Consider the following 18,947-nt stretch of genomic DNA (forward strand, 5'->3'; position numbering starts at 1 on the left):
TCAGGTGAGAATGAATTCCAACAGGAGGGTTTGTCTTCAAGATACTAAATCATTAATTTAGTGCTATACTGCTTTGTTTTAAGAAAAATATTTAAAAAAAATATAAAAGGGAGCCCGGTACTGGTGGCTCATGCTTATAATCCTATAGAAGCTAAGACCTGAAAACCATGATTTGAAGCCAACCTGGTTAGGAAAGACTGTATGACTTTTTATCTCCAATTGACCACCAAAAAGCTAAAAGTGGAGCTGTGGCCCAAGTGGTAGAGTACTAGCCTTGAGCACAAAAGCTCAAGGACAGTGCCCAGGCCCTGTTAAGCCCCAGGACCAGCACAATAAAAAAAAGTAAGATAAAATAAAATAGATGAGCAGTCTGAGACAAGCACAAGAGGGGCTTTGAGTAAGATGACTATGCATGGATGTATATTCTGAAAGCAGGCTAGAGGAAGGCTCCAGACAACTCAGGGAAGATCTGTCTTATTGCCCAGGTACTTCAGAGAGCATACTGTAGAGGAGGAAAGGCCTCCAATAGGCAGAAAGAGTAGAAAGAAGAAACCTAGCAGGCATTCCAAACAGAGATCCTCAAATGCCGAAGCCTAGGAGTTGGGGGTAGCTGTACCTGCACGGAGCTGCTTAAGGGTACTGGCAAAGTGGTTTATGCATAGTCCTGGCAACAAAAGGCCACAGGAGGGCACTGCCCATGGAGAGGAGTAGGCACAATGGAATGCAGTACAAAATTCCAAAGTCTCAGAGTCCTGTACCACCTCCACAAGGGAAAGGACACCAGGGCTTGTCCCCATAGTCCTTAAAGCTGTCAGCAAATGTCACCTAAAAAAGGCTGGAGAATGCAAAGTGCCCTTGCTCTGGGGACAGGCTAGAGCAGAGGGAAGACAGGCCAGGGTGAGGGGACCACAGAAACCACTTAGACAAGGACATAGCCCACAAGTGTCATTTCCCAACCAAGCTGGTTCAGGATCCCAGCTTTCTGTCATGTGAACGACAAATGAGTGCTTCCTAAGTACCTACTATGCACAGAACACTATGGTAGATCTTGGTATCTATTGTTCAACATAGCAATAGCAATAGATAGATATAGTGATAGATAGATATAGTGATAGATAGATAGATAGATGTGTATATATATAGCATAACTATATTACACAATCGCTACTTTTCAATTAAAAATAAAATTTAAATAAGGAAAATTACTTTGCTTCCAAAAAGCTCATGCTGTTGCTACTCATGATATCAGACAGAATCTAGCCAATATCCCAGGTCCTCAGTTTCCGTCTCTATGTGAGTGAGACAAAGGCTGGGTGTCCATAGTTCATGGCTGTAATCCCAGCTACTCAGGAGACTAAGATTTTAGGATCACAGTTTGAAACCAGTCTGAGCAGGAAAGTCTGTGAGACTCTAATTAATCACCAAAAAGCTGGAAGTAGAGTTATGGCTTAAATGGTAGAGTACTAGCCCTGAGCAAAAACACAAGTGAGAGTTGTGAAGCCCTGAGTTCAGACCCCAGTAATAACACACACACACACACACACACACACACACACACACACACACACACACACACACACACACACACACACACACACACACACACACACACACACACACACACACACACACACACACACACACACACTCCCTGCCCCTACATTTCCTCTGAACACAAAATGATCGAATGTCTGGATGATTCTTAGCACAGTGTGTATGACATAGTAACTGGTGGATAAGTTACTACTGTTTTTATTAACTCAGTGGTACTGCGTGTGCAGAGGGAGCTGGGAATTCAAAGCAGAAGGGAAGAAAGAATGCCAAGGCCAGCCAAAGCCAGCTACCACATCTGTCCTGCAGAAAAAAAGGTTTCCTTCCTCCTCCACATCTGCTCAAAATAAGCAGACATCTCTACCCTCAGCAGGTAAAGGGGCTCCTCCTCATCCTGTCCACAGCAAGCTCTAGACCCCTACTAGGCCTTTAGGGCAAAGCCAGAGTCTGTCACTTTCTTCCTCAATTCTCCCAGCCAAGTTGTCAGAAGAACTTGGGACTCGACTCCTTGTAGGCTGAGCTAAGTGGTCAGACCTACCAGGCCCCCAGCCAGTTTCAGAGAGGAGCTGAGAGAGGATCAACCAGCCTGCCACCTGAAGACTACCCAACTCCTGAGGTCCCAGGAAACAGAATATGCCTAGAATTTTCTTTCTTTTTTTCTTTGATCAGCTGTGGGGCTTGAACTCAGGGCCTGAGTGCTGTTCCTGAGCTTTTTCTCTATCACTTTGAGCCACTGCACCACTACTAGTTTTACAGTAGATAAGTGGAGATTTCTCACAGACTTTCCTGCCTGGGCTGGCTTTGAACTGTGATTTTCTAGTCAAATCAGGGGCTGAAAGGTGCAGCTGCCCTTGCAGACATTGTTGCAATATCAACAGCATCAGCAAGGCCTCACACCACAGGCCTGGAGCTCACAGGAGAGCCAGGGCCCTTGAGCATGCTCAGGCCCAGAGCAAAGACAACAGTCAGCTTTTGGAGGAGTGTCTCAGACAAAAGACCAAAACAACACTCCATTTTCCAAACAAAGCTCCATTCTATCCACAAACACACTGCCCAACTTTTCTCACCTAGACCACTTAAAACAGCTTCCTGATGAGCAACCAGTGTCTACTCCTACCCTTGCAGTCACATTGCCACTGGGCTGCAAATCTGGGTTATATCACCCTCCCACACAAAGTCCTTAGTGGCTCCCCAGTACCCTTGGTATAAAGCCCCGCCTCTTTGTTTCCCATCCCTATCTGCTAGCACTGTTCAGTAAGCTGCCTTGGGTTATTTAAATGCTAGCATAAACGATATGAAACTGATGGTATTTGACCCACAAGGCTGGTGGTTTCATATGGTTTAATTTAATACCACTGCCAGCCCCCTGGGCATTTGTACATACTGTTGCCTGTTCCAAGAACACTCCACTCACTCCTTCCCACCTCCTTCCCCTAAGGGTCCCTTTCTACTGCTTCTGGTCTCAGCCTGACAGTCACTTCTTCTAGGAAGCCTTTCCTGATGCTTTCCATTTTATAGCATCTTTTGATATCTGGTTTTTTTTCCTTGCTAGATTGCAAGCTCCATGAGGGCCAGGCTCATGTCTTCCTTGCTCCCTCTCATAGCCCCAGTACCTAGCACAAGGCTGGTACATCCCTGGGAATGCACTGAAAATGAGGTGTTCACTCCAATGGGCTGGTATAGGACCTTGGATCCTTTGGTTTAGATGCTAGTTTCTGCATCTGCAAAAGGCAGCTGTCCATATCAGAGAAATAAGCCAATTAAATGAGGCTAGGGAGATGGTGTGTTTACCACGACAGTGTTCAGGAACATTAGATGGGTTCATCTTTAGAGGTAACTGTAGACACTAATGTCTTGCAGACCCAGGGGGCATGACCACAGGATGGGCTTTGTAGGATTCAGGGAAGGGAACACCTGCAGTATTCTCTACAACTGCCACATTGAGCTTGGCTTTCATGCAATTTGCGTAACCTGAAACAGTCTCACCCTGGCCTTTTCAGAAAACCTGGATGTTTACAGTGTGGCTGGTCTGTTTACAGCTGGGCATGCCTAGAATTTCAGAATGAGATGCATCCAGGGCTCCTCTGTCACATCCCTGGCCAATCTGTGCTTGTATATCCATAACAGGAAACCGACTGCTTCCCACCCCACCCCAGGCCCCCCAATGCATCTTACTCAATCATCAAATCGCACTGCATAGGAAATCACTGGTACTGAACCAAATCGGCCCTTTCAGACCCTCACCCCATTGGCCTTTATTCAGATGAGACTTCTGAGGCCAGGTGTGCTCCCTTCTCTTGGAGATTTAAGAGAGCTGCTCCTGCCTTTGGTCTCTCTCCATGTTCCAGTTTTTGCACATAATTCTGGCACTTAGTCTCCAAACCAGTTCAATGGGAATGGGTAATGGATAGCTGGGGAGAGAGCACCAGCCTTTGAGCTGAAGAAGACTGGGCTGCAAGAGTCTCAGAGCCTCTCACTGGAGGCCTGGGATCCAGACTGGGGGAGCAAAGTGGGTCCTAGAAGCACCCACCTTCTGCCCACTGAGTCAGGCTGGGAGACTGTCTGCCCACCCCAGCCTCCCCTCCACGCCCCAGGACGCAGGGAGATTGATGCATGCACTGACGGATCACTCCAATGTATTAGGTAGATAAAGAAATTGATTATTCCATAAATCATTGTCGCTATGAAAAAAAGCCCAATTTTTTAAAAAAGAAAATATTATAAATCTGTCCAAGCCCCCGTTGAGTGAAAGTGTAGCCATTTTAATTTAATTGCCTGAGAGGTTCTTCGCTACAGTCCCGAAAGTAAAGCTCCTGAAGCTAGTGACTCCTAAGCTGGGTTCCCCACCTTCCAAGAAAGGCCTGATTAGGGCCCTGGATGAGAGGAATTTACATTGCAGCAGGAAGAGTGGGAGTTAGACAGAAACAAGAACTGTCTCAATAAGGAAGATAGAATTATATTCCTTGAAAATTTAAAAATTGATACTAACTCCTGGGTCTACTTTCTTGTCTCTGTGCATTTGTAAATGCACATCTTCTAGATGGTTCTATGCAATTATGCTGAAACAGAAAACTGGGCAAAAAGAATCCTTCAGGAAGGACTTAAGGGTGTGGTGTGGTGGCTACAACAATGAGAGTGGTGAAATTATTTCGACTAGGCCAGAGCAAGAAGTAGACAGAAGTGGAAGGAAAAAAAATATATGACCTCCCTGCTGCATCAACTGTGTGAATTTCAGCTCATCTCTGAGCCTCTGAGAGGTAGTGCTTCTCCCCAGACACAGGGAAACCGGCTCTACTCTTCTTATTTGTGAATGGACAGTGACCTCTATCACTGAAAGTCACATGCTCAGACCTATCCAAGGTCACAGATGCCATCCAGCCCAGGGATACAGCTCCCCTCTCCCCGACCCTTTCAATCCCCTGCCCTGGGTGTTCCAGCCACAGAGTGGGCACTCCACAAATGTTTGGTGAACCCATGAGTCAGCCCTGAGTTTGTGTGAAAAAGACAGGAAATAAACACAAAATTACAAACAGCATAATGTTCACAAAAAATAAAAATTTAAATTAAAAAAAAATAAAATGTACCTCCAAAAAAAAAATAGTCACATTCCCAAAACAGATCCCCACCCCACCCCACCCCCCACCCAATTCTGTGAATCTTAAAGGAAACAGCAAAAAGCTCAAAGTGCTTTTAGATGGCCCAAGATATCCCAAACCAGGACCCTTGAAGGATCCTTAAAACGGTAGATACCATGGCCCACTTCTTCCCTACCCATTCTAAATTTTTTTGTCTGCCAAAAGGGTATTGTCTTATCCCCTAAATCCCTGGGGCCAATTTACATAAACCTCACTCCTTATTCAAAGATAGATGCAAATTCTTTTGACTCTCATTCTAACAATTTGCTTTCTCCAGCCCTTTGACTTCTGGTCCAAGTGTTCCCAGCTGATTCTCAGTGTTAGGGTCAGCTGGGAACTGAGGTTGCTCAGATCACGACCTTCCTACCTGGGTGAGGCTTCTGCCCCTCCCACCTCTGTCACCTGGTACCACAGACACAATCCAGGTGGTGGAGCACCTGGAGACGGGGCTCCTTGGGAGAATGCCACAATGCTGTGACACATTTATTCCCCACCACCTGAACGAGAAGTAATTTTATTTATTAGCAGAAAATACGGCTCTATTATAGGTATGCAGGGCTCGACGGCTCAGGAAATAATAACAGAGAAAAATACTTTTAAGAAATCACATTTAGCAGGATAAAAATACATTACAGAAGCCTACTTACCCAATGCTGACAAGCTAAGCGGAGACGCTAGGTATCAGGTGTGATATTTGACAATAGAACGTTCATTCGATTTGTCATCTCTGCTGCTCTCTGGCAGACAAGCCGTACAAGGCACCAAAAGATTTAAGAACAATTTATGTGGCAGGAGAAAAAAAAGAGAAAATTCTATCCATTAACTTCATCTTCCTTTACTGTGCATTACTTGATGGTGATCAATCCCAAGCAACAGCCCTACTGTGCACCTGCTCAGCACACATTCTGATTTGGGAACACCAGAGTCCTGGAGGAACAGCATCTGACAACAGAGAACCTGTATGTGAGACTTTACAGTGACCATATCACCCCTTCTAGAAAGAGGAGGCTGGAAGAAGATGTTGCTACCGGATACCCTCTGAGAGGGACTGCTCTCCATGGTACTGAGTGCAGAGATCAAGGGTGACCCTTAATCTCACCACATCTCAGGAGCCACTCCATTTTCCATGAGTTTTGTTTTGTTTTCATTTTATTTTATTGTAAAGATGCTGTACAGAGGGGTTATGGTTACATGAGTAAGATAATGAGTATATTTCTTGTCGAACATTGTTACCTCCCCCTTTTGTTTTTTTTCCTACTATCCTTTCCCTCCTCCACCTCCCCCATTTCTCCCCCCCACCAACATAGTGTCTTGTATCATTGTTGCAATGGGTCATCCTGTGTCCTTGTTTCAGCATTTTGTTATATCTATTAGTTTTGTAAGCACATGTGAATCTAATTTGTTTTCTCTCTGCATATGAAAAAAATAAAAATAGTTCATAGCTTGGCACTGGTGGCTCACGCCTATAATCCTAGCTACTCAGGAAGCTGAGATCTGAGGCCCTGGCAGGAAAATCTGTGAGACACTTATCTCCAATAAACTACTCAGAAAAAGTCAGAAGTGGTGCTGTGGTTCAAGTAGTAGAACATTAGACTTGAGCAAAAGAAGCTCAGGGACAGAGCCCAGGCCCTGCACACACTCCAGGATCAGCACCAAAAAAAAAAAAAAAAAAAAAGGAAGCAAGCAAGCAAGCAAGCAAGCAAGGAAACAAGCAAGGAAGGAAGCAAGGAAGGAAGCAAGCAAGCAGAGGAGAGGGGTCAGGGGAAAGGTGGGTTTCCACATTGGTATACTCTATTTAGCTCTCAAGACCACAAATTTAGCTGGATCCATGACTTGATGACAGAAACCAGTGGTCCCCACTAGCCAGAATGCTGAGGCAGGAGGATTGCTTGAGCTTAGGAGTGCAACGCTAGCCTAGGAAAAATAGTGAGACCTTCTCTCAAAAACAAACAAAAACTTTGCAAGTTTAAAGCCTACATGCACATGCTTGTGTGAAAGGAAAAGTAGATGGGGATTTTCTTCTAAAGAGCACAGGGACCCATCTGGGTTTTCCCATGGTTCACAAAGAGCCTAGCCTAAGTCATTTCTTTCTATCATCCTCAGTTTTCTAATCTGTATTAGACAAGAATAGAGAGATGTAGTTCTCTGGGGGTTCCAACTCTTAAGGTGCCTTCACTGACACTCTGGTTCTTCCATAGACTCAGAATACCAGATACCATCACTTGCCTGGCTTCTGGCATAGGAAGATTTCCTGGATACAGGAGGAAGTCACCAGGCTCTGCTTCTCAAGGATTCAATCTCTCTGCTCAAATCTTCTCCAGCCCTCAGTCCCCATGGACCAGCCATAATTCAGCTAAACCTGAGAGTTCACCCATATTTTATTTACTGATTCGATGTTACGAGACAAGTAAAATAGACGGCTGTCACCTCTATTAAACTGGGCAGGAAAAATGACCATGTAGACAACAGGCTCTTTCTGCTCATGATGTGTCATCTGTTTCCCCAGGGAAGGAAGGAAGCAAAAGGGAGGGCCTGGCCTTGGGGGAGAGTCCAGTCCTGCTGTGTCCAGGAGGGGAAAGCTCAAGACTATCATCGTAAACCATCTCACCCACACTGACACAGCAGACAGATCTGCTCAGTCAGTCAGAATTGGAACCATCATTTAAGTTCTGTGATGTAGGCCTGCTGCCTCCTGACAAGAAGGACCGTAATATGGTGAAGACCAGGAAAGGGGAGGCTTGATCTGCCTGGTAGTCAAGCAAGTGGTGGAGCAATGGTGCTACTTAACAGCAGTCCTGAGTGACCAGCCCATTCAGAACCAGACAGCAGAATTTCTCTTCCTTGGATTGGATCCCAGAGGGAATTTCAGAAAGGCTGAAGGACAAATAGGTAGGAAACGGGCAGGCAGTAAAGGTGGAAGAACTGCGGCCTCACCTTCAGTCTCTTCTACAAAAGATACTCTGTCTAGATATTCCAGCCCTAGCCAGGAGATAGAAAACGTCTTGGCACAGAAGTTGCCTAACTGGTGTGTCAGAAGCATGTCATGTACAATCCTTAGCAACTTGGCTTCCTGAAAGAATCAATTCTTTCATGAAACCCTCACTGGCAAATGGAAAAAGTGTCGAGTGGAATGACATAACGTGGAAGTTAGGTAGAATTACTTCCACATGAGTATTTATCAGCGTTTTCACTGACTCCACAACTATTTGCAGACATCTCTGATGAGGCACGCACGTACTATGCTACAGATGTGCTGGGGAAAATAGTAAACAAGGCAGCTGTGGTCCAGGCAGGCATGATTCCCATCCCTTAAGGTAACAAAGATTGAGAAATATAGCAAGAACTAACAATGGCTCTTGAAAAAGGGGTAGAGCAAAAGCCATGTTTGCTAAGCTCTGTGTATGAGCAGAAGTTGGCCAGAGAGAAAAGCAGAGCCAAAGTCAGAGTGCAGAGGAAAGCACAAACACATACTTTCTGGGTCTAGAGGTACTGGGAATACAGAGAGTGTGAGTTACTAGGCCAGCAAGGCCTAAAAGCATAAAGAAACCAGTGTAAAGCTGGGCTAAGGTATAGGGGAGTAGATCTGAGATCACTTGAGAAATCCAACAGACTCGACATCCATTATTTCCTTTGATGTGTTCACGATAGACATAGCTGAAGTAAGGGCAGACATATGTTTATCCCAGACTCAGACAGCATGAAACATGCCAGACAACAGAACAGAGGACCTCAAAGCTTCACTGTTCAGAACAATTGTCCACAATTCCAGCCAAGTGTGGGGCAGGCCAATAACTGCTTCATCTCCCAACCACAGATGCTGGTGGGGAGCAAAAGAAAAAGACAGTGTCACTCATGCCCACCTTCCAAGAATGGAGCAATGGGAATAGGCTTGGGTAATTCAAAAACAATAAGCAAGAACAACTGCCCAAAAGTTCAACAGTAGAACTTACTGGGGATAAAGGATGGGCTTTACCAATAAGGTGATGAGAGAAGTTACAGACCAGTGGCAATGGTAGATTGTATGAGTCCACCAGTGTTGAATAGATCAAGAGAATGAAATGACTGCTAAAAAGGCTGAAATCATCTAGGGTTGTGTAACTGGACATCAAAGCTGAGATCTAAGGAGGTTATGAACTTACTGGCTTTAATAAATAAACAATATTGTGGTCAGCACTCAACACCATGCTGCTGGAATTAGGCAACTTTAATCCAAAGAGGTTCTTTGAAGTTTCTGCAGGGGTGTAGCTTGGGACTGAGAGGGTACCTGAACCAGAATCAGGAAACACAATAATCATATAAGTAAGAGTAATGGGTACATTTGAGTGCCTTCCAAGCCCTAAGTACTCTATATGCTGTAACTTCCTTAATCCTTACACAAACACCATGAGATAACGTATTGCCCTTACTATCATTGCTTTGAGGAACTGGCCAATTTATTTTCCCAAGATTACAAAAATGGGAAGTCATGAAGACAGTCTTCCAAGTCAGGATGTTTAGATTCTGGACCTGTGGGCTTATACACATACCTACTGCTAAAATGGATTGAGGACAGCTTTTATGCCAGGCAAGTAATTCCCACAATTATCCCATGAGATGAAGTCTATTGTCCCCATTTTAGGGAAACCAAGTGACTTACCTCAGCCACAAAGCCAGGAGGGAAGGAATGAGAGTTTAAACCAAGACACACAGATTGCAGAACCTATATTCTCAAGGTCCAAGATGTACCATCTTCCTGGAACTTCAAGCAGATACATTTCAGCTTTTTAGAAGGGGGATTTGCAACCAAGATTGGAGTTGGCCTAAAAGTCTGCAATGAAGAATGGACAAGGCCTAAAAGTGGGGTGTTTCTTGATACAGGTAGTATCCAATTAAAGATGGGTTTCCTACCTGAATGTACAGAAGTACTCCTCTGACCTAAGGGGTCTCTCTCCAAGTGTAGTTCTCATACCATTATCACATGTACCTGACAACCTGTTCAAAATATAATTTCTTAGGCTTTTCCCCAGACCCAAGCCTTTGCAATGGAAGAGGGGTCAGCAATCTTTGTTTTAATGAGTTTCAGGTGATTCTGATGCAGGCTAGTGTTTGAGAATCAAAAGTCTAGATGGCCCCTGGGATTCTTTGCAGCCTAGATTCTGTGATTCTTCACTGTAGCCAGGAAATGCGATGCTTGGAGCCCTGGGAAGTCCTTGGCTCCCAGCTCTTGCTTTTCCGCCCAATTGGGTAGGTTTTGGAATAGCATATCTCAGTTCTGCAAAGCAGATGCAGGGAGGCTTTGCAGAATTCTCTCCGCCTCCCTTCCCCATTCCCATATTTAAAGAGCTCATCTATGCAGTTGTTCTGAGAACTCTATAAACCCCCTTCCATCAGCAGCCTGTCTGCATCAGTCCCTTTAATAGCACAAGACTTAATTGTCTCCTATGGATTGGAACCCTCTTGACACAAACCAGAATCTTAGCTCCTTCTTGATTCTTTTTTTTCCCCTCTGCCCTCCTTAACCACTGTTCAGCATGGCACCAAAGGATTTAGCACCGAAGCCTGCCACTCCTTCTGGATCTCATTCTATCTCATTATCTCCGATTTGTAAGATCACCATGGGGATTCTTTGCTCTCCAGCTTTTGCCCAGGGCTTCATTACCTGGTGTCTCCCAGGAGAGACAGCAGTGCATATCCCCTAGAGCCCAGCCTCCACCCACAGACACTCTGTGGTCCCCACAGGCCTGTCTAGAAAACAAAATCAGACTCTACATCCAATAAGGGCTGAACAGGATTCCCCCAAAACACCCTTCAAGAGTATCCTCTAAGGAAGATCTTCCCAGTTTGCATACAGGCAAAATGTACTTCAACTACAATGCTGCAAATGCAGAGTCCCAATGCCTTACCTAGGGGCTAGAGGTGTGTGACAAATAATGGTCCAGTAACACCCTGGGATGGACACTTGTCTTACTTCTGTAATTGGCACTGCTGCTGCTCACCCATTTCACCTTTAAGGCACAACGGGGAAATGCCTGCCACATACAGAGCTAACACAAAAAGCACATGGGCATCAGAGCTCAGGCTATGGCTGAGACCTCTGCCCTTAGGACACCATCTTTTTTCTTCCTAAAATGTACTGGACATCAGTCACTGTGCCAAAAGCCTTATATACTTTATCTTCTCTAATCCTCACCCCAGCTCAATGCAGACAATGCTAGAAGGCTCAAGGGGACAAAAAATTTTATAGGTCAGAAACATCTGACTATAATCCTACCCAACATCAATGCTTGTTTCTCACAGGTGAGAAAATAGAGGTTCAAAGGGGAAGACACTTGCCCAAGGTCATGCAGCAAGTTTGTGTTAGTCTCACACTCAAATGCAGACCAACTGCATTTTGTCAAACCTGACACACCATAATTTTGAGGCACCAACAAACTCAGACATGACACGTGAACACATAGAGATATGTGAAAAAGGCCCATCTTAGAATCAATAAGATATGATATTTGGCTCCCAAATATGTGGTAGCCATGGAAGAGAGATGATGCTCTCAGCAATCCCTGGGGCAGCTGCTTATCTGAAGCAGGTGGTGTGCACACACGCATTCAGAAAACCCAGATCCTCCCCACAAAGCCCAACCAGTCAATAGTGCTAGCAAACAAGGGATAAAGGTCAAGGCAGGCAAGCAGAAAGAGGGCTGGGGGAAACCCAGGACAGTGAGAAGGAAATGACAGAGTAGGGGCTGAAAGCAGTGAGGTTACTGGGGGTAAGTCCTGAGGAAATAAAGGAGGGAAAGGACAAAAGAGATGGTGCAGAGGACTCTATGGCAATGGCTGATATAAAATGCTGTGAAAGGGGAAAGAAGAGGAAAATCAGAACGAATTGTCATCTTCAGATTCAGGCTCTGGCCGTCAATCTCTCAGGATCCGGTCTAACTTGACTCCAGGCACACACCCAGAGCCTGAAGCAGGGGCAGGATTTAAGGAGGTACTTACTCTCACAATCTCAGCCACGCAAACACGAGGCCATCATTATTTGAAGGCCTCCTTAAATTCTGACACCTGGCTACCTTGCCCCAGTTCAGGCCCAACACTGGCTCCGACTACAAGAACAAGAAGAAATGCTAATCTTTGGAGAGCATCTAAAGTTGTTGTTGTTGGGTGTTTTTTTTTTTTTAAGACATCCTATTTATTTGACTCTGGGAGACAGGCAGAATCATCCCCATTTTTCAGGCAAAGAAATAAAAGCCTTGAAAAAGAAAAAGATCCTCTGACCATCCCTACCTCAATGTTGTCTGTCATGCCCATTGTTGTGACTGAGCAATGCCACATCTCCCATTGAGCAACAGCTATGCTTATCCCAGGCTCCCCTTGTCTCCTGGGAGAAGGAACACACAGGGGACAGAGCAGGGTTAGCTGGTGTGGCCTTTTCTCTTCTAGAGGTAATAGGAAAGGTTGTTGCATCCAGGTCTCCAAATAAAGCACGGTGACTAGGGACAGTGATACAATCTGTGGTTTCATGTCAGCACACCACACTGCCCACCGGAATCACTAGGCAGGCTCCACTCAGGAGGCTGCAGTGGGACTCTTGCTTAAAAACCTGTTAGCTGGAAGGGATGTTGAGAGGAGAGGGGACAAAATCAGGTAGGAAAAGGAAGACAAGGGAAGGGTCAGAGCACAGACAGCTCCCCCTCCACTCCCATCTTGCCAGGACCAGGGGATGAGGCTGAGGTGTTGGGAAGACATACACACAGAGTCCTGGGGGGTTCAAAGTGTTGGCAATATCGGTAAGGACGGCCTGGTGGCCACTGCAGGGAACTAGAGAGCCCACAGCAGAGGGATTTCTGTGGATGAACTGACCTCTACCCAAGAGAGAATCCAGCTTTGATTTCAGCCTTGTATCAAAGCCCTGGGCAGATTCCAGAAGGGAACACCAGGTGGGGAGCAGGAAGTGTAAGTGTGTATGCTGCACACATACTTTTTCCCTGGAAGAAACAAGTCTGCCACATGACTCATCCGTTAGTCAACCTCATGCTGAACCCTGGCACTGATATAGTGAAACCTGGCAGAGGCCAAGACCCTTCCCAGTGACTAGAACTAGCCCAGTGGAGGAAGCACTGCATTCAGCCCTTTTATAAACTGTTGCTTTCTGCCTTACGCCTACAGAGGCAGCCTAAAGCACCACAACTGCAGGCAGGCTGACTGCCACTCTTCTCTGACACCTACAGCACCCCCTCCCCGACCTGCATGATCTCAGACAAGCCAGTTGACCAAGTGCAAGTGAGTCTTCCTCATTGCCTGCAGCGACTCAATCCGCTGATGAGGGACGTGTCGCTATGTTTATTGAGCATGTACTATTTACCCTCATGTTTTTGTTGTTGTTTGGAAAGCACTTAGCACAGTGTTGGCAGCTAATAAGAGCTCAATAAATTGGGGGCATGGAATTGTTGTTTTATTATTTATAGATGTTGCTCCAGACCCAGTGGGGGTCTGGGCTGAAGGCTTGTGACCATCTCAACACAGACACACTGCCATCTGCTGCTGCTGCTATGGAGCAACCAGCAGTACCTGGGAGAAAAGTGCTCCAAGAAAAACAAGTCAATGACCAGGGTGGCAGCCCCATCTGCATCAGATCCCTTCCACACTTCCGTGAGAACTGCTGTCGTCCCCCACCACTCCAGTGGACCTGCCCCAGAATGGGGGCTTTGCTCCTAGAGGTCAGTCATTGCTGTAGCCAGGCAGGGCTTGGGGACCTCCCCATTTCTCTATGTGGACTAGCAGAGTAAAAGCATTAGGTCTCAGTTGCTTGGGGGCGGGGGGGGGGGCACAGGCGGAGGGGAAGGGGAGCAGGGAATCCTGAGCAAGCAAGGCAGAGCTCAGACTGCAGCTGCAGAAGAGGGAGAGGCTCAGGGCAGCTGACTGTGACAGGAAGGGGAAAGCTTGGCCTCAGAGGATCGGGAAACACAGCCCCAGTTGCTGAGCACAGGCAGATCTCTCCTCCCACTAAAAGACCACCAAGCAGCCTGCAGCCTCCCCTGCCTAGATCCTCCAGTTCCTGCCAAAGAAGGGGCCCTTCTAATGTCCAAAGGGGCACCTGTACCTTCTCCCTATGCAAAGGGGCTCTGTTCCCTAGGGCAGGGACACGGGGTCTATGTGAACATGGGAACTCAGGGAGGCTAAAGGAAGCCCATCATTCCCAGCTGCAGGAGATGCAAGTGACCTTATATTCCTTGCTGGGGCCTCCATCCCCCTCCCCTCCAGGCATAAAGCACCTTAAAAAAAACACCCAGGTCATCCTGACATCAAGAGATTGTTTAGAGCAAAGCAAAGCAGCAGCAAGAAGAAATTAAAGTCTAGATAGAGAAAGAGGAAAGCTCGGGTTGTGATGGGAGCATCTGAACTGCAAAGTAGAGGTAGAAATTCCTCGAGTTAATACTTCCTAAGGCCCCTCGGGCCACTCTCGGGCCTTGTCTGAAGCTATTTACTTCCAGGGGGGAAACCCTATTGATCTTCATTCAGCGGCTGTCTGCTCCTACACGGTGCGATGTTTCAGCGCACCACCAGTCACTGAGAATTTCCTATTGTCTTACACACAGTGGCTCCCAAACTCGAGAGCTGAGTGTTCTTTTGGGGCCAGCAGGGAACTGATGCTAGTTTGGGAATTCTAGGAGAGGGTGCCTAGGTCCCCCTGGGAAAGGTTGCTGCTGCCTGCTGGGCCCCTGCACATTCGGAGACTCAGGACCTTGCAGCTGGTTCCCCTCTATCAGTAGATGCTCTGAGAGGCCCGAACTGAGCCAGCCCTTCCCTCCCACCCCATATACACCTGCTTTATATCTCTGCAGTCATTTGGCTTTGAATCTCCTCACTGCCTAGCCAGAGATCGCTACCATCCACCCAAGTACCTCACTGCACAGAACGCTGGCCAGGCTTCCCCAGCTGCTATTCTTCTACGTGGTTCCTTTCTCAAATTCCAAGCTGGCTTTGGATCCTACAGGCAGTAGTAATCAAAGGGAACCATGAAACCTTCAATCGTACTAACTGTTCCTACCAAAGACCTACCTTGAAAGCCAACCAAATGTTCACAGATGGGGAAATTGAGGATTGAGTGGAAAGGAGAGTGTGGTTTGATCAAAGTGGTCCAGTAAACTGGCAACAGAAAACCGAAGTCAGACTATGGAAACTGGAAATCCAGGACCCTACCGAAGGTCACTGACACCCACTTGGTTGAGAAGACCCTTCATCAAACTGCTTTCCTTGCAAGTGAGGACCAGAATCCATCCAAACAGTAATAACAATGATAATAATAATAAAATGCCGAACAATATGCCTTGCAAACCTTCAATGAGCAACACTTGATAATCGCACACAGAATACATCATCCACATATTCATATAAAATAATCAATGATCATTTTTCCCCTGCAGACTACAATCCAATTACTCTCTCTCCCTCCCTCTCTCCCTCTCTCTCCTTTGTTACTCGAAAACCATCCAAGCAATCAATGCCTTGACCTCTCCCTCTGATAGACACAATTACAAAAAGACAGAGCAATGCAATTCATCTATTCAAGACAGATTGTTTGAACACTCTGTCATACTGCTGAGCTATCCATCTCCTTGTCTAAGAGAAAATTTTAGCCCCCCAAAAAAGGCACAAAGAGCGAGGGCGGGTACAATGCTCCCCAGCCCAGAGAGCCTGTCTTGCACCTGCAGGTAAACCCTTGCTAGGTCGGTGCTCAGCGACGCCTGGCTGTTGGAAAAGGATTCATCGGCTCCAAGCTCAGCCAGCTCTCTAGATCCAGCACCAGCCTCAGGAGCCAGAGAAACTCAGCATACTTCGAAGCCCAATTTCCGGAGCTTCAATTCTTGCAGCCCTAGCCAACAGCCCTCATATCCCAGGAAAGGGAGGGGTGGGGAGAGAGGTGGCATCAGGTACAGCCAAGGATGCATGTTTGGGTTTTAACATGAGATTCTTTCTCTCTCTTTTGCCCTCCCCCCATACCCCTGTCCTCTGCACCACCACCACCAGTACTACCACCACCACCACCACCACCACCACTGTAGCTCCCTAGCTTCAGCTTAGCTTTGAGTATTGGCTTAGAGGGGCAGAAACTCTGTTCCCCAAGCTGCTCCTGAGAGGCCTGGAGGACTCAGAGCATCCTATCCTCCATTCAAGCTGGCACTGCTTCCTCGGTCACGTTTGGCACCGGCACAGAACCTCAGTTCTCAGGCTGGGAATCAAATGGGGCAGGGCTCTTGGATATAAACGGCCTGAGCCGACACGCTAATTAATCCGAGGGCTTAATATGAAGAAGATTAGAAGAGAGGATGGCTCTGCCGTCCTTAATTGCATTATTACATGCTGCACCCAAGAAAGGGTGGGCAGGTTTGGGATGTGCTCCTCCTCCAGGCAATGAGGAACTCCCCCCCATCTAATTTCAATTTCACAGTGACATGGGGCAGGTAAGGACATCATCCTGGCCCTTTGCAGCTCATCCCTCTGGGCTTCCCTCACTTGGGGGAGGGGGGTCTCTCTGGGCCTTCAAAGGCCTCCATCCCAGAAGCTGGGCTGGGAGTACAACACATCCTGCCTTGAATCAGGAAGAAGGACCCGCAGAGTGTAGGATGGACACAAAACCCTTAGACTCTCCTTTTTTCTTCCAAGGACGCCCACCCTACCACGCAGATTCCCCTAGAAAACAGAGGGAAGGAGAGACAGTGTAAAGGAATCTCTGGTCCATGAATGAGGGTCTGCCTGACCCTGGAATGTCACCAAGCAAGGTACTAGGGCAGGCCACAGCACAGCTAGAAGGCAATGTTGGCTTCTAGAAGCAGCCTGAACTGCAAAGAGTTAACTCTGACGGTGAGGGCTGTCCCCAGAGTCCCTTTTCTGTGCTGGGCCTTCTTTGCCTCCTTATGTCCACTTGTCAGAGTCCTGGGCATGGACTGAAAGACCTGAACGTGAGCACAACTGAGGACTGTGCTCTGCCCCCACTCAGACGTCCAGTTTAACAGGGTCTGGCTTCTGGAAGAGGGCCAGGGAAGAGACAGACTCTCTGGGGTTTTCAAACTGCATCCCAGGAAAACCTCAAGTAAGCCTGACATAGGTTTCCTGCACCCCTTCCAGCCACTGACAGCTGGAAGAGAGCCACAGAAGGAAGGTGGCCTTGGCTGGGCAGGGCTCAGGCCTGCCTCGATCCAGAAGCTGGTGGTGGTGTCTGGAGAACCCAGGCCATCCAGGTCTCCCGCCCGATGCGGGCGCAAGGCCCACGGTGACAGAGGCCCGTTGCGTGGTTCTGCGTCGCTCGGCTCTACGTGGCCCAGCCCTGCCTGCAGATCGGCTACCCTGGGACACATACGGGTTAGTGCCCAGCCGAGAACGGTGCCCACAGGGCAGTTTTGGGTGGCCACAACTAAGTTAAAGCTCGGAGTAAGAAGCTCGGGCGAGAAGAAATGCGGAGAAGCCCGAGCCCCAGAAAACCGCGCGCGCAGACTCGCCAACCAGCTGCGGAGGGATTTCTGCTAACTTTAAAAACAGCTCGCATCCGATCCGTCGGCTGCCTTTCGGCGGCACGGGGCGGCCTCGATCGCTCCCTTCCTCCTACCTCCCTTACCACCCCTCACCACCCCCGCGGCTGCGAGAGCCCTGGGCCTCGGAGGACCGGCGGTAGCGACCCACGGCGCGCAGGGGGTGGGGTGGGTGCTTCTCCCCTGGCCCACGCCACGGGGCAAAATAGGGGCCGCTGAGGCCAAGGGCAGCCACCGAGCGGTGAGACGCGCTGCCCTCGGTCTTGCGAATCCGCACCCCCTCCTGGCCGCCTCGCCCCAGCTGCGGCTGCTTGAGCCGTGCCCGAGGCGGGGGGGGGGGGGGGGCAGGGCCCCCAGCAGGGAGCGAGCCGAGGAGAGAAGTTGGCGCCTTTCCCCAAGGCTCCCACTCGGAGGAGAAGCGGCTCCCCCAGAACTCGGTCTGCAACCAAGTCACGCTGGCAGATCGCCGCGAAATTCACCCCAGCGCTCGGATTTGGGACTGGAGCCCTTTGCCACACTCCGTCAGGTCTGCCCAACCCAGGAGCGCGCCCAGGGCCCCCGGCCCACCGCGGCCCGGCTGCCTGCTCCCCAGTAAGTAAGGCCCATGACCCTGGCTGTGGAACTTTGTCTCCACCACGACGGGCTCCCAGCGGTCTCACCCAGCCCCAGCAGCCCGTAGAGAGAGGTTGAGGAAAATCGCGGGGTCGCACACAGAGAGAGAGCCCTCACCACCCACCTACCCATATTCCCGCCCCAGCCCTGGCGCACGGAGACCCCCCCCACCTCCGCTCCCGACTCCACGGAGCCCTTACCGATCCGGATGACGTGGGGCATCCCGCGCGAGTCTGGGATCCAGAAGGCGCACACGAGGAGCCCGGCCCAGTATTCCCAAACCAGACTCCGGAGGCGCCGCCAGGGAGCGGTCATCGTTGGGCGCCGCCGAGCGTGCCCGGGGCGCGGCCGTGGCGGGCTCCCTGGGGCGGCAGCTCTAGGCGCGGGCGCGCAGCAGCCCCCGAGGCGCCGCCTGGCCCAGCCGCCCGGCTCCCGAGCGCCGCTGCGAGTGAGGGGCGCCCCGCGGCGCTGCGCACATCTTACTGGGGGGCCGCCCCGCCGGCGCCCGCCCCGCGTGGCTGACGCCCACGGGCCGCCCAAGAGCGAAGCTCCCTTGGGGGCTCCACCCGGGCTCCGCTCGGACTCGGCTTGGGCTCCGACTCCGGCTCGCGTCGGCTCGGCTCCCGCGCGAGCTCCCACCTTGCCCG

General features: G+C 48.9%; 1 protein-coding gene across 4 annotated transcripts in view; it reads right to left on the minus strand.

Annotated features, from left to right (window-relative positions):
* Positions 1-18,652, minus strand: part of Grik3 (glutamate ionotropic receptor kainate type subunit 3) — a 215,814-nt gene extending 197,162 nt beyond the window's left edge. For all 4 annotated transcript variants that reach the window (XM_070008968.1, XM_070008969.1, XM_070008967.1 and 1 more), the window contains exon 1: positions 18,501-18,652. In XM_070008968.1, the coding sequence (XP_069865069.1) occupies positions 18,501-18,615 (115 nt within the window). In that variant the 5' untranslated portion in view covers positions 18,616-18,652. The remainder of the gene's footprint in view (positions 1-18,500) is intronic.
* Positions 18,653-18,947: the final 295 nt, after the last annotated feature.

This window comes from Dipodomys merriami, unplaced genomic scaffold (genome assembly GCF_024711535.1).
Source record: "Dipodomys merriami isolate MVZ:Mamm:240054 unplaced genomic scaffold, mDipMer1.0.p SCAF_71, whole genome shotgun sequence".
NCBI lineage: Eukaryota > Metazoa > Chordata > Mammalia > Rodentia > Heteromyidae > Dipodomys > Dipodomys merriami.